Consider the following 22,418-nt stretch of genomic DNA (forward strand, 5'->3'; position numbering starts at 1 on the left):
AATTAATTAATCCTGTAGGTAGCAGTTGCGGGAACAGGTCAATAAGGAGCTTTAGAAGGTTCTTCCAGGAACACGACCTTTGCCAAATGCGGGTGGTAACACAATCCCCCATGAATAGGTGCGAGCGCTTTACCTGGGTTCGTATCCTGGCTGGGGAAGATTAACCAGGAAGATTCTTAACTGTAGCCTCTGTTCACCCAGCAGTGAATGGGTACCTGGTTGTTAAACGATTTGGCGAGTCATATTCCAGGGAAAATTGACGATTAACTGCGCGAAACGGCAGGCGTCCTAGTGGCTCAACAAGAATGTAACAACTCTTGTATATACAGTATATACAAAAATAAAAAATAAAGAGTCGAGACTCATTCGTGTTTGCAAATGAGACAATTATTTCCAGGATAGTAATAACTAGCCTATTGTTAGTGCCTCAGACCTGCCTGGGGCCGTCTGGTGTTGTGGAGACCACGGCTCCTGTTATCTCAGACCTCCCATTGTTATGGTGCATTGTTTGTGTACTCCCCTTGTTGTGCGTGTGGGGGTTGAGCTCTGGCTCTTTGCTCCCGCCTCTCAACTCTCAGTCAACTGGTGTACAGACTCATCAAGCCAACTATCAACAAGTACAGCCTCCCATCAACCAGTACAGCCTCCCATCAACCTGTACAGCCTCCCATCAACCAGTACAGCCTCCCATCAACCAGTACAGCCTCCCATCAACCAGTACAGCCTCCCATCAACCTGTACAGCCTCCCATCAACCAGTACAGCCTCCCATCAACCAGTACAGCCTCCCATCAACCTGTACAGCCTCCCATCAACCTGTACAGCCTCCCATCAACCTGTACAGCCTCCCATCAACCAGTACAGCCTCCCATCAACCAGTACAGCCTCCCATCAACCTGTACAGCCTCCCATCAACCAGTACAGCCTCCCATCAACCAGTACAGCCTCCCATCAACCAGTACAGCCTCCCATCAACCTGTACAGCCTCCCATCAACCAGTACAGCCTCCCATCAACCTGTACAGCCTCCTATCAACCAGTACAGCCTCCCATCAAGATATGAAACTTGTAAGATGGGTCGGTTTGGTTAACAGCTTCACCAGCTGCTTGGTTGACAGCTTATTCATCAGCTGCTTGGTTAACAGCTTCTTCGCCAGCTGCTTGGTTAACAACTTCTTCATCAGCTGCTTGGTTAACAGCTTCTTCATCAGCTGCTTGGTTAACAGCTTCTTCATCAGCTGCTTGGTTAACAGCTTCTTCATCAGCTGCTTGGTTAACAACTTCTTCATCAGCTGCTTGGTTAACAACTTCTTCATCAGCTGCTTAGTTAACAACTTCTTCATCAGCTGCTTGGTTAACAACTTCTTCATCAGCTGCTTGGTTGACAGCTTCTTCATCAGCTGCTTGGTTAACAGCTTCACCAGCTGCTTGGTTGACAGCTTCTTCATCAGCTGCTTGGTTAACAGCTTCACCAGCTGCTTGGTTAACAGCTTCACCAGCTGCTTGGTTGACAGCTTCTTCATCAGCTGCTTGGTTAACAGCTTCACCAGCTGCTTGGTTGACAGCTTCTTCACCAGCTGCTTGGTTAACAGCTTCTTCATCAGCTGCTTGGTTAACAGCTTCTTCATCAGCTGCTTGGTTAACAGCTTCTTCATCAGCTGCTTGGTTAACATCTTCTTCATCAGCTGCTTGGTTAACAACTTCTTCATCAGCTGCTTGGTTAACAACTTCTTCATCAGCTGCTTGGTTAACAACTTCTTCATCAGCTGCTTGGTTAACAGCTTCTTCATCAGCTATTATATAACAGCTTCTTCATCAGCTGCTTGGTTGACAGCTTCTTCATCAGCTGCTTGGTTAACAGCTTCACCAGCTGCTTGGTTAACAGCTTCTTCGCCAGCTGCTTGGTTAACAACTTCTTCATCAGCTGCTTGGTTAACAACTTCTTCATCAGCTGCTTGGTTAACAGCTTCTTCATCAGCTGCTTGGTTGACAGCTTCTTCATCAGCTGCTTGGTTAACAGCTTCTTCATCAGCTGCTTGGTTAACAGCTTCTTCATCAGCTGCTTGGTTGACAGCTTCTTCATCAGCTATTATATAACAGCTTCTTCATCAGCTGCTTAGTTAACAGCTTCTTCATCAGCTGCTTAGTTAACAGCTTCTTCATCAGCTGCTTAGTTAACAGCTTCTTCATCAGCTGCTTGGTTAACAGCTTCTTCATCAGCTGCTTGGTTGACAGCTTCTTCATCAGCTGCTTGGTTAACAGCTTCTTCATCAGCTGCTTGGTTGACAGCTTCTTCATCAGCTGCTTAGTTAACAGCTTCTTCATCAGCTGCTTAGTTAACAGCTTCTTCATCAGCTGCTTGGTTAACAGCTTCTTCATCAGCTGCTTGGTTGACAGCTTCTTCATCAGCTGCTTGGTTAACAGCTTCACCAGCTGCTTGGTTGACAGCTTCTTCACCAGCTGCTTAGTTAACAGCTTATTCGTCAGCAGCTTGGTGACCTGCAAAGGCCTGTAAAACACCTAGACATGAACCCAAGACACCCTACACGACCCCCAAGACACCCTACAGGACCCCAAGACACCCTACAGGACCCCAAGACACCCTCCACGACCCCCAAGACACCCTACACGACCCCAAGACACCCTCCACGACCCCAAGGCACCCTACAGGACCCAAAGACACCCTCCACGACCCCCAAGACACCCAACATGACCCGTAGACACCCTACAACACCCCAAGACACGCTCCACGACCCCCAAGACCTCCTATTAATCTTTCATATGAAGAAAGATTAACAAAGCTTAAGTTGCATTCACTGGAAAGGCGAAGAGTTAGGGGTGACATGATAGAGGTTTACAAGTGGATGAATGGACATAACCGGGGGGATATTAATAGGGTATTAAAAGTATCAACACAAGGCAGAACACGAAACAATGGGTATAAATTGATAAATCACAGTCCACACAACATCACAGACCTGACCATAAGAACAAAGGTAACTGCAGAAGGCCTATTGGCCCATACGAGGCAGCTCCTATTCTATAACCCCCCAATCCCACTCATATACTTGTCCAACCCGCGCTTGAAACAATCGAGCGACCCCACCTCCACCACGTTACGCGGCAATTGGTTCCACAAATCAGCAACCCTGTTACTGAACCAGTATTTACCCAAGTCTTTCCTAAATCTAAACTTATCCAATTTATACAAATTGTTTCGTGTTCTGTCTTGTGTTGATATTTTTAATACCCTATTAATATCCCCCCTGTTATGTCCATTCATCCACTTGTAAACCTCTATCATGTCACCCCTAACTCTTCGCCTTTCCAGTGAATGCAACTTAAGCTTTGTTAATCTTTCTTCGTATGAACATAAGAACAAAGGCAACTGCAGAAGGCCTGATTGATTATTGCTCAATCTCGTGCGGCTAGAATTGCCGCTAATCCCTCTAAGAAGAAGTTGCGAACTGGACACCAATTGCTGGAGATCCGTCGACTAGTTAATAGGCGTAATATATAGGCCACCAAATTTAGACAGAATGGAAGCAAAGCATCTATGGGATGAAATATCTAGAGCATCTAGATCTAACAGTATTTATGTAATGGGTGACTTTAATTTTAGCGGAATAAACTGGTTGAACAAAACAGGGAATAGTGAAGCAGAAGATTTTCTAGAATTAATTGACGATTGCTTTCTTACGCAACACATTAAGGAACCAACACGGGAAAATAATATTTTAGATTTAGTGTTAACTAACAGGGAAACGCAAATTAATGACATCGAAATAGGGAGTGAGCTAGGGAGCAGTGATCACAAAGAAATCAGATTTAGCATAGAATGGAATAGACCAGTAGGAGAAAATTCTGTTAAAGTGCCAGATTTTCGAAAAGCTGATTTTAATAGCCTAAGAAATTTTTTGGGTCAAATTGATTGGAAAAGCTTGGGTATGGGGTGTGGGCCGGTCTTGGAGCGAGACATGAACCCAGCGATAGGTGACTTAAATGGGGATTTAGATGTGGATTCAATATATAACTTATTTAAGAATATTCTAAACAAAGCACAGGAACGTAGTATACCATACAAATTGAATAGATCGTATACTAATGACCCAAAGTGGATAACAAAGAATTTGAAGAACCTTATAGGTAAAAAGAGAGCTTGGTACAAAAGGATTAAAAATGGGGAGGTCACTTTTGAACAGGAATTCGTACAACTGGTTAGAAATGTTAAAAAAGAGATAAGGAAAGCAAAAAGAAACTATGAAGTTCGCATAGCAGGGCAAGCAAAGACAAATCCTAAAGGGTTTTTTCAGTTATATCGTACTAAGACTAGGGAAAGGATAGGTCCATTAAAAACTGAGACAGGTCAAATAACAGATAGTGATGAAGAGATGAGTAGTATTTTTAATAAATATTTTGTATCTGTATTTACTAAAGAGGAACTTCACAATATGCCTTCAGCCGAACAAGTCTATGTGGGTGGGGACGAGGACAGGTTGACGAGTTTAGCAGTTACCAGGGAGGATGTTCTTAAACAAATAGTAAAACTCAAACCAAACAAATCCCCAGGGCCGGATGAAGTGTTTGCTAGGGTGCTTAAAGAATGCAAAGAGGAGCTTTGTGACCCACTGTCAACCATATTTAATAAATCAATAGAGTCAGGCAGAGTGCCAGAGTTTTGGAAAGTTGCTAATGTGATACCAGTTTTTAAGAAAGGAGATAGATCACTTGCGTCTAACTATCGACCAATTAGCCTAACGTCTATTGTGGGAAAGTTACTCGAATCTATAATAGCAAATAAAATTCGTCTTCATCTTGAAAAACATAAATTAATAATTGAGTCGCAACATGGTTTTATAAATGGCCGTTCATGTTTAACAAATTTGTTATCTTTTTATTCTAGCATTGTTGAGGCAGTTGATAGTGGTAAGGATTGCGATGTTGTATACCTTGACTTTAGCAAAGCTTTTGATACAGTGCCACATGAAAGACTGATTAAAAAAATAGAGTCTCATGGTATTGGGGGTGCTATATTAAGCTGGATTAGGGCATGGCTATACCAAAGGAAACAGAGAGTTAGTATAAATGGAATCAAGTCAGAGTGGGAAAATGTTGTAAGTGGAGTGCCTCAAGGCTCTGTCCTGGGACCTCTGTTGTTTATAATATATATAAATGATTTAGATTCAGGTTTGAGTAGCAACATTTGCAAATTTGCCGATGATACGAAAATCGGTAGGGAAATTAATTCGGAGGAGGACTCACTATCACTTCAAGTTGATCTAGATAGGGTTTTGAAATGGTCAAAGGATTGGCAGATGCAGTTTAATGCTGATAAATGTAAAGTTCTGAGGTTAGGTAATGATGATAGAGTTACAAGATACGAGCTAGATGGTGTTGTGATTGCGAAGTCGGATTGCGAAAGGGATCTGGGAGTTATGATTAGTAAGAATTTAAAACAAAAGGATCAATGCATAAATGTTCGTAATAAGGCAAATCGGACACTTGGATTTATTAATCGCAGCGTTAGTAACAAGACACCTGGTGTGGTTCTCAAGCTATATCTTGCTCTAGTTAGGCCCCATTTAGATTATGCAGTTCAGTTTTGGTCGCCATATTATAGAATGGATATAAATTCACTTGAACGTGTCCAGCGTAGGATGACTAAGTTAATTCCCCAAATTAGAAATCTTTCATATGAAGAAAGATTAACAAAGCTTAAGTTGCATTCACTGGAAAGGCGAAGAGTTAGGGGTGACATGATAGAGGTTTACAAGTGGATGAATGGACATAACCGGGGGGATATTAATAGGGTATTAAAAGTATCAACACAGGACAGAACACGAAACAATGGATATAAATTGGATAAGTTTAGATTTAGGAAAGACTTGGGTAAATACTGGTTCAGTAACAGGGTTGTTGATTTGTGGAACCAATTGCCGCGTAACATTGTGGAGGTGGGGTCCCTCGATTGTTTCAAGCACGGGTTGGACAAGTATATGAGTGGGATTGGGTGGTTATAGAATAGGAGCTGCCTCGTATGGGCCAATAGGCCTTCTGCAGTTACCTTTGTTCTTATGTTCTTATGTTCTTAGGCCAGAGTCTCGTTCGTTATCGGAATTAACCAGACAAATCGCTCCACCAACTAAGAACGGCCATGCACCACCACCATACGAGGCAGCTCCTATTTATAACCACCCAATCCCACTCATATACATGTCCAACCCATGCTTGAAACAATCGAGGGACCCCACCTCCACAATGTTACGCGGCAATTGGTTCCACAAATCAACAACCCTGTTACTGAACCAGTATTTACCCAAGTCTTTCCTAAATAACCAAACAAATCCCCAGGATGAAGTGTTTGCCAGGGTGCTTAAAGAATGCAAAGAGGAGCTTTGTGACCCACTGTCAACCATATTTAATAAATCAATAGAGTCAGGCAGAGTGCCAGAGTTTTGAAAAGTTGCTAATGTGATACCAGTTTTTAAGAAAGGAGATAGATCACTTGCGTCTAACTATCGACCAATTAGCCTAACGTCTATTGTGGGAAAGTTACTCGAATCTATAATTGCAAATAAAATTCGTCTTCATCTTGAAAAACATAAATTAATAATTGAGTCGCAACATAGTTTTATAAATGGCCGTTCATGTTTAACAAATTTGTTATCTTTTTATTCTAGCATTGTTGAGGCAGTTGATAGTGGTAAGGATTGCGATGTTGTGTACCTTGACTTTAGCAAAGCTTTTGATACAGTGCCACATGAAAGACTGATTAAAAAGTTAGAGTCTCATGCTATTGGGGGTGCTATATTAAGCTGGATTAGGGCATGGCTATACCAAAGGAAACAGAGAGTTAGTATAATTGGAGTCAAGTCAGAGTGGGAAAATGTTGTTAGTGGGGTGCCTCAGGGCTCTGTCCTGGGACCTCTGTTGTTTATAATATATATAAATGATTTAGATTCAGGTTTGAGTAGCAACATTTGCAAATTTGCCGATGATACGAAAATCGGTAGGGAAATTAATTCGGAGGAGGACTCACTATCACTTCAAGTTGATCTAGATAGGGTTTTAAAATGGTCGAAGGATTGGCAGATGCAGTTTAATGCTGATAAATGTAAAGTTCTGACGTTAGGTAATGATGATAGGGTTACAAGATACGAGCTAGATGGTGTTGAGATTGCGAAGTCGAATTGCGAAAGGGATCTGGGAGTTATGATTAGTAAGAATTTAAAACAAAAGGATCAATGCATAAATGTTCGTAATAAGGCAAATCGGACACTTGGATTTATTAATCGCAGCGTTAGTAACAAGACACCTGGTGTGGTTCTCAAGCTATATCTTGCTCTAGTTAGGCCCCATTTAGATTATGCAGTTCAGTTTTGGTCGCCATATTATAGAATGGATATAAATTCACTTGAACGTGTCCAGCGTAGGATGACTAAGTTAATTCCCCAAATTAGAAATCTTTCATATGAAGAAAGATTAACAAAGCTTAAGTTGCATTCACTGGAAAGGCGAAGAGTTAGGGGTGACATGATAGAGGTTTACAAGTGGATGAATGGACATAACCGGGGGGATATTAATAGGGTATTAAGAACATAAGAACATAAGAACAAAGGTAACTGCAGAAGGCCTATTGGCCCACACGAGGCAGCTCCCATTCTATAACCACCCAATCCCACTCATATACTTGTCCAACCCGTGCTTGAAACAATCGAGGGACCCCACCTCCACAATGTTACGCGGCAATTGGTTCCACAAATCAACAACCCTGTTACTGAACCAGTATTTACCCAAGTCTTTCCTAAATCTAAACTTATCCAATTTATACCCATTGTTTCGTGTTCTGTCCTGTGTTGATACTTTTAATACCCTATTAATATCCCCCCGGTTATGTCCATTCATCCACTTGTAAACCTCTATCATGTCACCCCTAACTCTTCGCCTTTCCAGTGAATGCAACTTAAGCTTTGTTAATCTTTCTTCATATGAAAGATTTCTAATTTGGGGAATTAACTTAGCCATCCTACGCTGGACACGTTCAAGTGAATTTATATCCATTCTATAATATGGCGACCAAAACTGAACTGCATAATCTAAATGGGGCCTAACTAGAGCAAGATATAGCTTGAGAACCACACCAGGTGTCTTGTTACTAACGCTGCGATTAATAAATCCAAGTGTCCGATTTGCCTTATTACGAACATAAGAACATAAGAACATAAGAACAAAGGCAACTGCAGAAGGCCTGTTGGCCCATACGAGGCAGCTCCTATTCTATAACCACCCAATCCCACTCATATACTTGTCCAACCCGTGCTTGAAACAATCGAGGGACCCCACCTCCACAATGTTACGCGGCAATTGGTTCCACAAATCAACAACCCTGTTACTGAACCAGTATTTACCCAAGTCTTTCCTAAATCTAAACTTATCCAATTTATACCCATTGTTTCGTGTTCTGTCCTGTGTTGATACTTTTAATACCCTATTAATATCCCCCCGGTTATGTCCATTCATCCACTTGTAAACCTCTATCATGTCACCCCTAACTCTTCGCCTTTCCAGTGAATGCAACTTAAGCTTTGTTAATCTTTCTTCATATGAAAGATTTCTAATTTGGGGAATTAACTTAGTCATCCTACGCTGGACACGTTCAAGTTTAGCAGTTACCAGGGAGGATGTTCTTAAACAAATAGTAAAACTCAAACCAAACAAATCCCCAGGGCCGGATGAAGTGTTTGCCAGGGTGCTTAAAGAATGCAAAGAGGAGCTTTGTGACCCACTGTCAACCATATTTAATAAATCAATAGAGTCAGGCAGAGTGCCAGAGTTTTGGAAAGTTGCTAATGTGATACCAGTTTTTAAGAAAGGAGATAGATCACTTGCGTCTAACTATCGACCAATTAGCCTAACGTCTATTGTGGGAAAGTTACTCGAATCTATAATAGCAAATAAAATTCGTCTTCATCTTGAAAAACATAAATTAATAATTGAGTCGCAACATGGTTTTATAAATGGCCGTTCATGTTTAACAAATTTGTTATCTTTTTATTCTAGCATTGTTAAGGCAGTTGATAGTGGTAAGGATTGTGATGTTGTATACCTTGACTTTAGCAAAGCTTTTGATACAGTGCCACATGAAAGACTGATTAAAAAGATAGAGTCTCATGGTATTGGGGTGCTATATTAAGCTGGATTAGGGCATGGCTATACCAAAGGAAACAGAGAGTTAGTATAAATGGAATCAAGTCAGAGTGGGAAAATGTTGTAAGTGGAGTGCCTCAAGGCTCTGTCCTGGGACCTCTGTTGTTTATAATATATATAAATGATTTGGATTCAGGTTTGAGTGGCAACATTTGCAAGTTTGCCGATGATACGAGGGTCGGTGGGGAAATTAATTCGGAGGAGGACTCACTATCGCTTCGGGTTGATCTGGATGGGGTTTTGGAATGGTCAAGGGATTGGCAGATGCAGTTTAGTGCTGATGGGTGTGGAGTTCTGAGGTTGGGTGGTGATGATAGAGTTGCGGGATGCGAGCTGGATGGTGTTGGGGTTGCGAAGTCGGATTGCGGGGAGGATCTGGGAGTTGTGATTGGTAAGAATTTGGGGCAAAAGGATCAATGCATAAATGTTCGTGGTGGGGCGGGTCGGACACTTGGATTTGTTAATCGCAGCGTTGGTGGCGGGACGCCTGGTGTGGTTCTCAAGCTATATCTTGCTCTGGTTGGGCCCCATTTAGATTATGCAGTTCAGTTTTGGTCGCCATATTATAGAGTGGATGTGGGTTCACTTGAACGTGTCCAGCGTGGGATGACTGGGTTGGTTCCCCAGGTTGGAGGTCTTTCATATGAAGAGAGATTAACAAAGCTTAAGTTGCATTCACTGGAAAGGCAAAGAGTTAGGGGTGACATGATAGAGGTTTACAAGTGGATGAATGGACAAAACCGGGGGGATATTAATAGGGTATTAAAAGTATCAACACAGGACAGAACACGAAACAATGGGTATAAATTGGATAAGTTTAGATTTAGGAAAGACTTGGGTAAATACTGGTTCAGTAACAGGGTTGTTGATTTGTGGAACCAATTGCCGCGTAACATTTTGGAGGTGGTGTCCCTCGATTGTTTCAAGCACGGGTTGGACAAGTATATGAGTGGGATTGGGTGTTTATAGAATAGGAGCTGCCTCGTATGGGCCAATAGGCCTTCTGCAGTTACCTTTGTTCTTATGTTCTTATGTTCTTAAGTGAATTTATATCCATTCTATAATATGGCGACCAAAACTGAACTGCATAATCTAAATGGGGCCTAACTAGAGCAAGATATAGCTTGAGAACCACACCAGGTGTCTTGTTACTAACGCTGCGATTAATAAATCCAAGTGTCCGATTTGCCTTATTACGAACATTTATGCATTGATCCTTTTGTTTTAAATTCTTACTAATCATAACTCCCAGATCCCTTTCGCAATCCGACTTCGCAATCACAACACCATCTAGCTCGTATCTTGTAACTCTATCATCATTACCTAACCTCAGAACTTTACATTTATCAGCATTAAACTGCATCTGCCAATCCTTTGACCATTTCCAAACCCTATCTTGATCAACTTGAAGTGATAGTGAGTCCTCCTCCGAATTAATTTCCCTACCGATTTTCGTATCATCGGCAAATTTGCAAATGTTGCTACTCAAACCTGAATCTAAATCATTTATATATATTATAAACAACAGAGGTCCCAGGACAGAGCCTTGAGGCACTCCACTTACAACATTTTCCCACTCTGACTTGATTCCATTTATACTAACTCTCTGTTTCCTTTGGTATAGCCATGCCCTAATCCAGCTTAATATAGCACCCCCAATACCATGAGACTCTATTTTTTTAATCAGTCTTTCATGTGGCACTGTATCAAAAGCTTTGCTAAAGTCAAGGTATACAACATCGCAATCCTTACCACTATCAACTGCCTCAACAATGCTAGAATAAAAAGATAACAAATTTGTTAAACATGAACGGCCATTTATAAAACCATGTTGCGACTCAATTATTAATTTATGTTTTTCAAGATGAAGACGAATTTTATTTGCTATTATAGATTCGAGTAACTTTCCCACAATAGACGTTAGGCTAATTGGTCGATAGTTAGACGCAAGTGATCTATCTCCTTTCTTAAAAACTGGTATCACATTAGCAACTTTCCAAAACTCTGGCACTCTGCCTGACTCTATTGATTTATTAAATATGGTTGACAGTGGGTCACAAAGCTCCTCTTTGCATTCTTTAAGCACCCTAGCAAACACTTCATCCGGCCCTGGGGATTTGTTTGGTTTGAGTTTTACTATTTGTTTAAGAACATCCTCCCTGGTAACTGCTAAACTCGTCAACCTGTCCTCGTCCCCACCCACATAGACTTGTTCGGCTGAAGGCATATTGTTAAGTTCCTCTTTAGTAAATACAGATACAAAATATTTATTAAAAATACTACTCATCTCTTCATCACTATCTGTTATTTGACCTGTCTCAGTTTTTAATGGACCTATCCTTTCCCTAGTCTTAGTACGATATAACTGAAAAAACCCTTTAGGATTTGTCTTTGCTTGCCCTGCTATGCGAACTTCATATTTTCTTTTTGCTTTCCTTATCTCTTTTTTAACATTTCTAACCAGTTGTACGAATTCCTTTTCTAAAGTGACCTCCCCATTTTTAATCCTTTTGTACCAAGCTCTCTTTTTACCTATAAGGTTCTTCAAATTCTTTGTTATCCACTTTGGGTCATTAGTATACGATCTATTCAATTTGTATGGTATACTACGTTCCTGTGCTTTGTTTAGAATATTCTTAAATAAGTTATATATTGAATCCACATCGAAATCCCCATTTAAGTCACCTATCGCTGGGTTCATGTCTCGCTCCAAGACCGGCCCACACCCCATACCCAAGCCTTTCCAATCAATATGACCCAAAAAATTTCTTAGGCTATTAAAATCAGCTTTTCGAAAATCTGGCACTTTAACAGAATTTTCTCCTACTGGTCGATTCCATTCTATGCTAAATCTGATTTCTTTGTGATCACTGCTCCCTAGCTCACTCCCTATTTCGATGTCATTAATTTGCGTTTCCCTGTTAGTTAACACTAAATCTAAAATATTATTTTCCCGTGTTGGTTCCTTAATGTGTTGCGTAAGAAAGCAATCGTCAATTAATTCTAGAAAATCTTCTGCTTCACTATTCCCTGTTTTGTTCAACCAGTTTATTCCGCTAAAATTAAAGTCACCCATGACATAAATACTGTTAGATCTAGATGCTCTAGATATTTCATCCCATAGATGCTTTGCGTCCATTCTGTCTAAATTTGGTGGCCTATATATTACTCCTATTATAATATTATTAGCTATTTCGTTTAATTCAATCCAAATAGTTTCTGTGTGTGGCTCTGTTTTGATTCCCTCTTTGGGACTACATTTCAAATTGTCCCTAACATATATGGCTACTCCACCTCCTCGTCTAATATATCTATCTGTGTGAAATAGTTTAAATCCATATATTTGATATTCAGCTAATAGTTCTCTATTTTCTACATTCATCCACGTTTCGGTAAGTGCAATAATATCTATTTTTTCTGTGCAGACAAGAGCATTTAATTCGTTAATTTTATTTCTTAGACTTCTACTGTTAGTGTAATATACCCTAAGTGAATTGTTATTTTGCGGACCTTCTCTTTCCCTGATCGTTTTGCCAATTCCTTTCTCCCACAAACACATACTTTTATTACCTCCTTCCTCCAAATCAATTCCCATACCTCTATCTACTAACAGTTTAAACCCAAACAAACACCTCTAACCACTTCTTCTAGCGAGTTCGCAACAGCAACAACCCCAGCTCTCGATAGATGCACCCCATCACTCTGACTTGATTCCATTTATACTAACTCTCTGTTTCCTTTGGTATAGCCATGCCCTAATCCAGCTTAATATAGCACCCCCAATACCATAATATAGGATATTAATACCCTATTAATATCCCCCCGGTTATGTCCATTCATCCACTTGTAAACCTCTATCATGTCACCCCTAACTCTTCGCCTTTCCAGTGAATGCAACTTAAGCTTTGTTAATCTTTCTTCATATGAAAGATTTCTAATTTGGGGAATTAACTTAGTCATCCTACGCTGGACACGTTCAAGTGAATTTATATCCATTCTATAATATGGCGACCAAAACTGAACTGCATAATCTAAATGGGGCCTAACTAGAGCAAGATATAGCTTGAGAACCACACCAGGTGTCTTGTTACTAACGCTGCGATTAATAAATCCAAGTGTCCGATTTGCCTTATTACGAACATTTATGCATTGATCCTTTTGTTTTAAATTCTTACTAATCATAACTCCCAGATCCCTTTCGCAATCCGACTTCGCAATCACAACACCATCTAGCTCGTATCTTGTAACTCTATCATCATTACCCAACCTCAGAACTTTACATTTATCAGCATTAAACTGCATCTGCCAATCCTTTGACCATTTCAAAACCCTATCTAGATCAACTTGAAGTGATAGTGAGTCCTCCTCCGAATTAATTTCCCTACCGATTTTCGTATCATCGGCAAATTTGCAAATGTTGCTACTCAAACCTGAATCTAAATCATTTATATATATTATAAACAACAGAGGTCCCAGGACAGAGCCTTGAGGCACTCCACTTACAACATTTTCCCACTCTGACTTGATTCCATTTATACTAACTCTCTGTTTCCTTTGGTATAGCCATGCCCTAATCCAGCTTAATATAGCACCCCCAATACCATGAGACTCTATCTTTTTAATCAGTCTTTCATGTGGCACTGTATCAAAAGCTTTGCTAAAGTCAAGGTATACAACATCGCAATCCTTACCACTATCAACTGCCTCAACAATGCTAGAATAAAAAGATAACAAATTTGTTAAACATGAACGGCCATTTATAAAACCATGTTGCGACTCAATTATTAATTTATGTTTTTCAAGATGAAGACGAATTTTATTTGCTATTATAGATTCGAGTAACTTTCCCACAATAGACGTTAGGCTAATTGGTCGATAGTTAGACGCAAGTGATCTATCTCCTTTCTTGAAAACTGGTATCACATTAGCAACTTTCCAAAACTCTGGCACTCTGCCTGACTCTATTGATTTATTAAATATGGTTGACAGTGGGTCACAAAGCTCCTCTTTGCATTCTTTAAGCACCCTGGCAAACACTTCATCCGGCCCTGGGGATTTGTTTGGTTTGAGTTTTACTATTTGTTTAAGAACATCCTCCCTGGTAACTGTTAAACTCGTCAACCTGTCCTCGTCCCCACCCACATAGACTTGTTCGGCTGAAGGCATATTGTTAAGTTCCTCTTTAGTAAATACAGATACAAAATATTTATTAAAAATACTACTCATCTCTTCATCACTATCTGTTATTTGACCTGTCTCAGTTTTTAATGGACCTATCCTTTCCCTAGTCTTAGTACGATATAACTGAAAAAACCCTTTAGGATTTGTCTTTGCTTGCCCTGCAATGCGAACTTCATAGTTTCTTTTTGCTTTCCTTATCTCTTTTTTAACATTTCTAACCAGTTGTACGAATTCCTGTTCTAAAGTGACCTCCCCATTTTTAATCCTTTTGTACCAAGCTCTCTTTTTACCTATAAGGTTCTTCAAATTCTTTGTTATCCACTTTGGGTCATTAGTATTCGATCTATTCAATTTGTATGGTATACTACGTTCCTGTGCTTTGTTTAGAATATTCTTAAATAAGTTATATATTGAATCCACATCGAAATCCCCATTTAAGTCACCTATCGCTGGGTTCATGTCTCGCTCCAAGACCGGCCCACACCCCATACCCAAGACTTTCCAATCAATTTGACCCAAAAAATTTCTTAGGCTATTAAAATCAGCTTTTCGAAAATCTGGCACTTTAACAGAATTTTCTCCTACTGGTCTATTCCATTCTATGCTAAATCTGATTTCTTTGTGATCACTGCTCCCTAGCTCACTCCCTATTTCGATGTCATTAATTTGCGTTTCCCTGTTAGTTAACACTAAATCTAAAATATTATTTTCCCGTGTTGGTTCCTTAATGTGTTGCGTAAGAAAGCAATCGTCAATTAATTCTAGAAAATCTTCTGCTTCACTATTTCCTGTTTTGTTCAACCAGTTTATTCCGCTAAAATTAAAGTCACCCATGACATAAATACTGTTAGATCTAGATGCTCTAGATATTTCATCCCATAGATGCTTTGCTTCCATTCTGTCTAAATTTGGTGGCCTATATATTACTCCTATTATAATATTATTAGCTTTTTCGTTTAATTCAATCCAAATAGTTTCTGTGTGTGGCTCTGTTTTGATTCCCTCTTTGAGACTACATTTCAAATTGTCCCTAACATATATGGCTACTCCACCTCCTCGTCTAATATATCTATCTGTGTGAAATAGTTTAAATCCATATATTTGATATTCAGCTAATAGTTCTCTATTTTCTACATTCATCCACGTTTCGGTAAGTGCAATAATATCTATTTTTTCTGTGCAGACAAGAGCATTTAATTCGTTAATTTTATTTCTTAGACTTCTACTGTTAGTGTAATATACCCTAAGTGAATTGTTATTTTGCGGACCTTCTCTTTCCCTGGTCGTTTTGCCAATTCCTTTCTCCCACAAACACATACTTTTATTACCTCCTTCCTCCAAATCAATTCCCATACCTCTATCTACTAACAGTTTAAACCCAAACAAACACCTCTATCCACTTCTTCTAACGAGTTCGCAACAGCAACAACCCCAGCTCTCGATAGATGCACCCCATCACGAGCATACATTTCATTTCTTCCATAGAAGTGTTCCCAGTTGTCTGTGAAAGATATTGCATTTGATTTGCAATATCTTTCCAGCCGGCAATTGACACCAAGTGCCCTCGATAAGGCATATTGTTAAGTTCCTCTTTAGTAAATACAGATACAAAATATTTATTAAAAATACTACTCATCTCTTCATCACTATCTGTTATTTGACCTGTCTCAGTTTTTAATGGACCTATCCTTTCCCTAGTCTTAGTACGATATAACTGAAAAAACCCTTTAGGATTTGTCTTTGCTTGCCCTGCTATGCGAACTTCATAGTTTCTTTTTGCTTTCCTTATCTCTTTTTTAACATTTCTAACCAGTTGTACGAATTCCTGTTCTAAAGTGACCTCCCCATTTTTAATCCTTTTGTAACTTATCCAATTTATACCCATTGTGTCGTGTTCTGTCCTGTGTTGATACTTTTAATACCCTATTAATATCCCCCTTGTTAAGAACATAAGAACAAAGGTAACTGCAGAAGGCCTATTGGCCCATACGAGGCAGCTCCTATTCTATAACCACCCAATCCCACTCATATACTTGTCCAACCCGTGCTTGAAACAATCGAGGGACCCCACCTCCACAATGTTACGCGGCAATTGGTTCCACAAATCAACAACCCTGTTACTGAACCAGTATTTACCCAAGTCTTTCCTAAATCTAAACTTATCCAATTTATATCCATTGTTTCGTGTTCTGTCCTGTGTTGATACTTTTAATACCCTATTAATATCCCCCCGGTTATGTCCATTCATCCACTTGTAAACCTCTATCATGTCACCCCTAACTCTTCGCCTTTCCAGTGAATGCAACTTAAGAACATAAGAACATAAGAACAAAGGTAACTGCAGAAGGCCTATTGGCCCATACGAGGCAGCTCCTATTCTATAACCACCCAATCCCACTCATATACTTGTCCAACCCGTGCTTGAAACAATCGAGGGACCCCACCTCCACAATGTTACGCGGCAATTGGTTCCACAAATCAACAACCCTGTTACTGAACCAGTATTTACCCAAGTCTTTCCTAAATCTAAACTTATCCAATTTATATCCATTGTTTCGTGTTCTGTCCTGTGTTGATACTTTGAATACCCTATTAATATCCCCCCGGTTATGTCCATTCATCCACTTGTAAACCTCTATCATGTCACCCCTAACTCTTCGCCTTTCCAGTGAATGCAACTTAAGCTTTGTTAATCTTTCTTCATATGAAAGATTTCTAATTTGGGGAATTAACTTAGTCATCCTACGCTGGACACGTTCAAGTGAATTTATATCCATTCTATAATATGGCGACCAAAACTGAACTGCATAATCTAAATGGGGCCTAACTAGAGCAAGATATAGCTTGAGAACCACACCAGGTGTCTTGTTACTAACGCTGCGATTAATAAATCCAAGTGTCCGATTTGCCTTATTACGAACATTTATGCATTGATCCTTTTGTTTTAAATTCTTACTAATCATAACTCCCAGATCCCTTTCGCAATCCGACTTCGCAATCACAACACCATCTAGCTCGTATCTTGTAACTCTATCATCATTACCTAACCTCAGAACTTTACATTTATCAGCATTAAACTGCATCTGCCAATCCTTTGACCATTTCAAAACCCTATCTAGATCAACTTGAAGTGATAGTGAGTCCTCCTCCGAATTAATTTCCCTACCGATTTTCGTATCATCGGCAAATTTGCAAATGTTGCTACTCAAACCTGAATCTAAATCATTTATATATATTATAAACAACAGAGGTCCCAGGACAGAGCCTTGAGGCACTCCACTTACAACATTTTCCCACTCTGACTTGATTCCATTTATACTAACTCTCTGTTTCCTTTGGTATAGCCATGCCCTAATCCAGCTTAATATAGCACCCCCAATACCATGAGACTCTATTTTTTTAATCAGTCTTTCATGTGGCACTGTATCAAAAGCTTTGCTAAAGTCAAGGTATACAACATCGCAATCATAAGAACATAAGAACATAAGAACAAAGGTAACTGCAGAAGGCCTATTGGCCCATACGAGGCAGCTCCTATTCTATAACCACCCAATCCCACTCATATACTTGTCCAACCCGTGCTTGAAACAATCGAGGGACCCCACCTCCACAATGTTACGCGGCAATTGGTTCCACAAATCAACAACCCTGTTACTGAACCAGTATTTACCCAAGTCTTTCCTAAATCTAAACTTATCCAATTTATATCCATTGTTTCGTGTTCTGTCCTGTGTTGATACTTTTAATACCCTATTAATATCCCCCCGGTTATGTCCATTCATCCACTTGTAAACCTCTATCATGTCACCCCTAACTCTTCGCCTTTCCAGTGAATGCAACTTAAGCTTTGTTAATCTTTCTTCATATGAAAGATTTCTAATTTGGGGAATTAACTTAGTCATCCTACGCTGGACACGTTCAAGTGAATTTATATCCATTCTATAATATGGCGACCAAAACTGAACTGCATAATCTAAATGGGGCCTAACTAGAGCAAGATATAGCTTGAGAACCACACCAGGTGTCTTGTTACTAACGCTGCGATTAATAAATCCAAGTGTCCGATTTGCCTTATTACGAACATTTATGCATTGATCCTTTTGTTTTAAATTCTTACTAATCATAACTCCCAGATCCCTTTCGCAATCCGACTTCGCAATCACAACACCATCTAGCTCGTATCTTGTAACTCTATCATCATTACCTAACCTCAGAACTTTACATTTATCAGCATTAAACTGCATCTGCCAATCCTTTGACCATTTCAAAACCCTATCTAGATCAACTTGAAGTGATAGTGAGTCCTCCTCCGAATTAATTTCCCTACCGATTTTCGTATCATCGGCAAATTTGCAAATGTTGCTACTCAAACCTGAATCTAAATCATTTATATATATTATAAACAACAGAGGTCCCAGGACAGAGCCTTGAGGCACTCCACTTACAACAATTTCCCACTCTGACTTGATTCCATTTATACTAACTCTCTGTTTCCTTTGGTATAGCCATGCCCTAATCCAGCTTAATATAGCACCCCCAATACCATGAGACTCTATTTTTTTAATCAGTCTTTCATGTGGCACTGTATCAAAAGCTTTGCTAAAGTCAAGGTATACAACATCGCAATCCTTACCACTATCAACTGCCTCAACAATGCTAGAATAAAAAGATAACAAATTTGTTAAACATGAACGGCCATTTATAAAACCATGTTGCGACTCAATTATTAATTTATGTTTTTCAAGATGAAGACGAATTTTATTTGCTATTATAGATTCGAGTAACTTTCCCACAATAGACGTTAGGCTAATTGGTCGATAGTTAGACGCAAGTGATCTATCTCCTTTCTTAAAAACTGGTATCACATTAGCAACTTTCCAAAACTCTGGCACTCTGCCTGACTCTATTGATTTATTAAATATGGTTGACAGTGGGTCACAAAGCTCCTCTTTGCATTCTTTAAGCACCCTAGCAAACACTTCATCCGGCCCTGGGGATTTGTTTGGTTTGAGTTTTACTATTTGTTTAAGAACATCCTCCCTGGTAACTGCTAAACTCGTCAACCTGTCCTCGTCCCCACCCACATAGACTTGTTCGGCTGAAGGCATATTGTTAAGTTCCTCTTTAGTAAATACAGATACAAAATATTTATTAAAAATACTACTCATCTCTTCATCACTATCTGTTATTTGACCTGTCTCAGTTTTTAATGGACCTATCCTTTCCCTAGTCTTAGTACGATATAACTGAAAAAACCCTTTAGGATTTGTCTTTGCTTGCCCTGCTATGCGAACTTCATAGTTTCTTTTTGCTTTCCTTATCTCTTTTTTAACATTTCTAACCAGTTGTACGAATTCCTGTTCTAAAGTGACCTCCCCATTTTTAATCCTTTTGTACCAAGCTCTCTTTTTACCTATAAGGTTCTTCAAATTCTTTGTTATCCACTTTGGGTCATTAGTATACGATCTATTCAATTTGTATGGTATACTACGTTCCTGTGCTTTGTTTAGAATATTCTTAAATAAGTTATATATTGAATCCACATCGAAATCCCCATTTAAGTCACCTATCGCTGGGTTCATGTCTCGCTCCAAGACCGGCCCACACCCCATACCCAAGCCTTTCCAATCAATTTGACCCAAAAAATTTCTTAGGCTATTAAAATCAGCTTTTCGAAAATCTGGCACTTTAACAGAATTTTCTCCTACTGGTCTATTCCATTCTATGCTAAATCTGATTTCTTTGTGATCACTGCTCCCTAGCTCACTCCCTATTTCGATGTCATTAATTTGCGTTTCCCTGTTAGTTAACACTAAATCTAAAATATTATTTTCCCGTGTTGGTTCCTTAATGTGTTGCGTAAGAAAGCAATCGTCAATTAATTCTAGAAAATCTTCTGCTTCACTATTCCCTGTTTTGTTCAACCAGTTTATTCCGCTAAAATTAAAGTCACCCATGACATAAATACTGTTAGATCTAGATGCTCTAGATATTTCATCCCATAGATGCTTTGCTTCCATTCTGTCTAAATTTGGTGGCCTATATATTACTCCTATTATAATATTATTAGCTTTTTCGTTTAATTCAATCCAAATAGTTTCTGTGTGTGGCTCTGTTTTGATTCCCTCTTTGAGACTACATTTCAAATTGTCCCTAACATATATGGCTACTCCACCTCCTCGTCTAATATATCTATCTGTGTGAAATAGTTTAAATCCATATATTTGATATTCAGCTAATAGTTCTCTATTTTCTACATTCATCCACGTTTCGGTAAGTGCAATAATATCTATTTTTTCTGTGCAGACAAGAGCATTTAATTCGTTAATTTTATTTCTTAGACTTCTACTGTTAGTGTAATATACCCTAAGTGAATTGTTATTTTGCGGACCTTCTCTTTCCCTGATCGTTTTGCCAATTCCTTTCTCCCACAAACACATACTTTTATTACCTCCTTCCTCCAAATCAATTCCCATACCTCTATCTACTAACAGTTTAAACCCAAACAAACACCTCTAACCACTTCTTCTAGCGAGTTCGCAACAGCAACAACCCCAGCTCTCGATAGATGCACCCCATCACGAGCATACATTTCATTTCTTCCATAGAAGTGTTCCCAGTTGTCTATGAAAGATATTGCATTTGATTTGCAATATCTTTCCAGCCGGCAATTGACACCAAGTGCCCTCGATATCCATTCATTTCCCACTCCCTTTCTTGGAAGAATGCCACATATGATCGGGATTCCTCCCTTGCTCCTAACTAACTCTATGGCTGTTTTATACCTCTGAATCAGTTCCTCACTCCTGACTCGACCAACATCATTTCCTCCCACGCTAATGCAAATAATGGGATTGTTCCCATTACCAGCCATAATATCATTCATGTTGTTTATAATATCACCAATGCCAGCTCCGGGATAGCAAACCCTTAACCTGTTCCCCCTATCTCTAGCACAAAACGTTCTATCCAAATACCTTATCTGGGAATCTCCCACAACTAATGTTTGCTTAGGTACTTCCTTTACTTTCTGAGGGGCCTGCGCTTCCTTTCTCTTCGTTGCTTTCCCTTTTGCGCGATCCACAGTCTCTCCACAGCACTCGTCCTCCAAAACGTCAAATGAATTTGAAGTTGCTATGGCGTTTGAAGGCGGCTTTATCAAAGTCTTCTTAAGGCCCCTGTCTTTCGCAACTCTCCAAGACGAGGTCCCTTTACTGCTGGTCTCCTCCTTCGTTACTTCTCGTTGTTTTTTAAGCTGACGCACCTCCTCCCGCAGAGAGTCCAACTCTGTCCTCAGGGCTCCCACTAGAGTCACCAGGTCCTTCACTACAACTTCCATATTGCTATGATAATATTGCTATGATAACTTAAGCTTTGTTAATCTTTCTTCATATGAAAGATTTCTAATTTGGGGAATTAACTTAGTCATCCTACAATGGACACGTTCAAGTGAATTTATATCCATTCTATAATATGGCGACCAAAACTGAACTGCATAATCTAAATGGGGCCTAACTAGAGCAAGATATAGCTTGAGAACCACACCAGGTGTCTTGTTACTAACGCTGCGATTAATAAATCCAAGTGTCCGATTTGCCTTATTACGAACATTTATGCATTGATCCTTTTGTTTTAAATTCTTACTAATCATAACTCCCAGATCCCTTTCGCAATCCGACTTCGCAATCACAACACCATCTAGCTCGTATCTTGTAACTCTATCATCATTACCTAACCTCAGAACTTTACATTTATCAGCATTAAACTGCATCTGCCAATCCTTTGACCATTTCAAAACCCTATCTAGATCAACTTGAAGTGATAGTGAGTCCTCCTCCGAATTAATTTCCCTACCGATTTTCGTATCATCGGCAAATTTGCAAATGTTGCTACTCAAACCTGAATCTAAATCATTTATATATATTATAAACAACAGAGGTCCCAGGACAGAGCCTTGAGGCACTCCACTTACAACATTTTCCCACTCTGACTTGATTCCATTTATACTAACTCTCTGTTTCCTTTGGTATAG

General features: G+C 39.5%; 1 protein-coding gene and 1 long non-coding RNA gene across 2 annotated transcripts; one reads left to right on the top strand and one right to left on the bottom strand.

Moving 5' to 3' along the window:
- Positions 1-1,321: 1,321 nt before the first annotated feature.
- Positions 1,322-2,709, bottom strand: LOC138357712 (circumsporozoite protein-like). Its single transcript, XM_069314701.1, has 4 exons — positions 2,662-2,709; positions 2,151-2,497; positions 1,866-2,098; positions 1,322-1,764 (listed from the first exon to the last, which is right to left on the bottom strand). The coding sequence occupies exons 1-4, from the start codon at positions 2,707-2,709 to the stop codon at positions 1,322-1,324; spliced, it is 1,071 nt and encodes a 356-aa protein (XP_069170802.1).
- A 695-nt stretch (positions 2,710-3,404) lies between these two features.
- LOC138357691 (uncharacterized) lies at positions 3,405-6,168 on the top strand. Its single transcript, XR_011225114.1, has 2 exons — positions 3,405-3,505; positions 6,091-6,168. It is a non-coding gene; the product is annotated as an uncharacterized lncRNA (long non-coding RNA).
- Positions 6,169-22,418: the final 16,250 nt, after the last annotated feature.

This window comes from Procambarus clarkii, chromosome 79 (genome assembly GCF_040958095.1).
Source record: "Procambarus clarkii isolate CNS0578487 chromosome 79, FALCON_Pclarkii_2.0, whole genome shotgun sequence".
NCBI lineage: Eukaryota > Metazoa > Arthropoda > Malacostraca > Decapoda > Cambaridae > Procambarus > Procambarus clarkii.

Excerpts from the sequence above, each read along its gene's own strand:
- LOC138357712 (XM_069314701.1), bottom strand. The coding sequence starts at position 2,709 with ATGTTGGGTGTCTTGGGGGTCGTGGAGGGTGTCTTTGGGTCCTGTAGG. Across the intron at positions 2,498-2,661 it reads GTGTCTTTGGGTCCTGTAGG|GTCACCAAGCTGCTGACGAA; the intron begins GTGCCTTGGGGT and ends AGGCCTTTGCAG. Across the intron at positions 1,765-1,865 it reads AGCTGTTAACCAAGCAGCTG|CTGATGAAGAAGTTGTTAAC; the intron begins GTGAAGCTGTTA and ends TTAACCAAGCAG.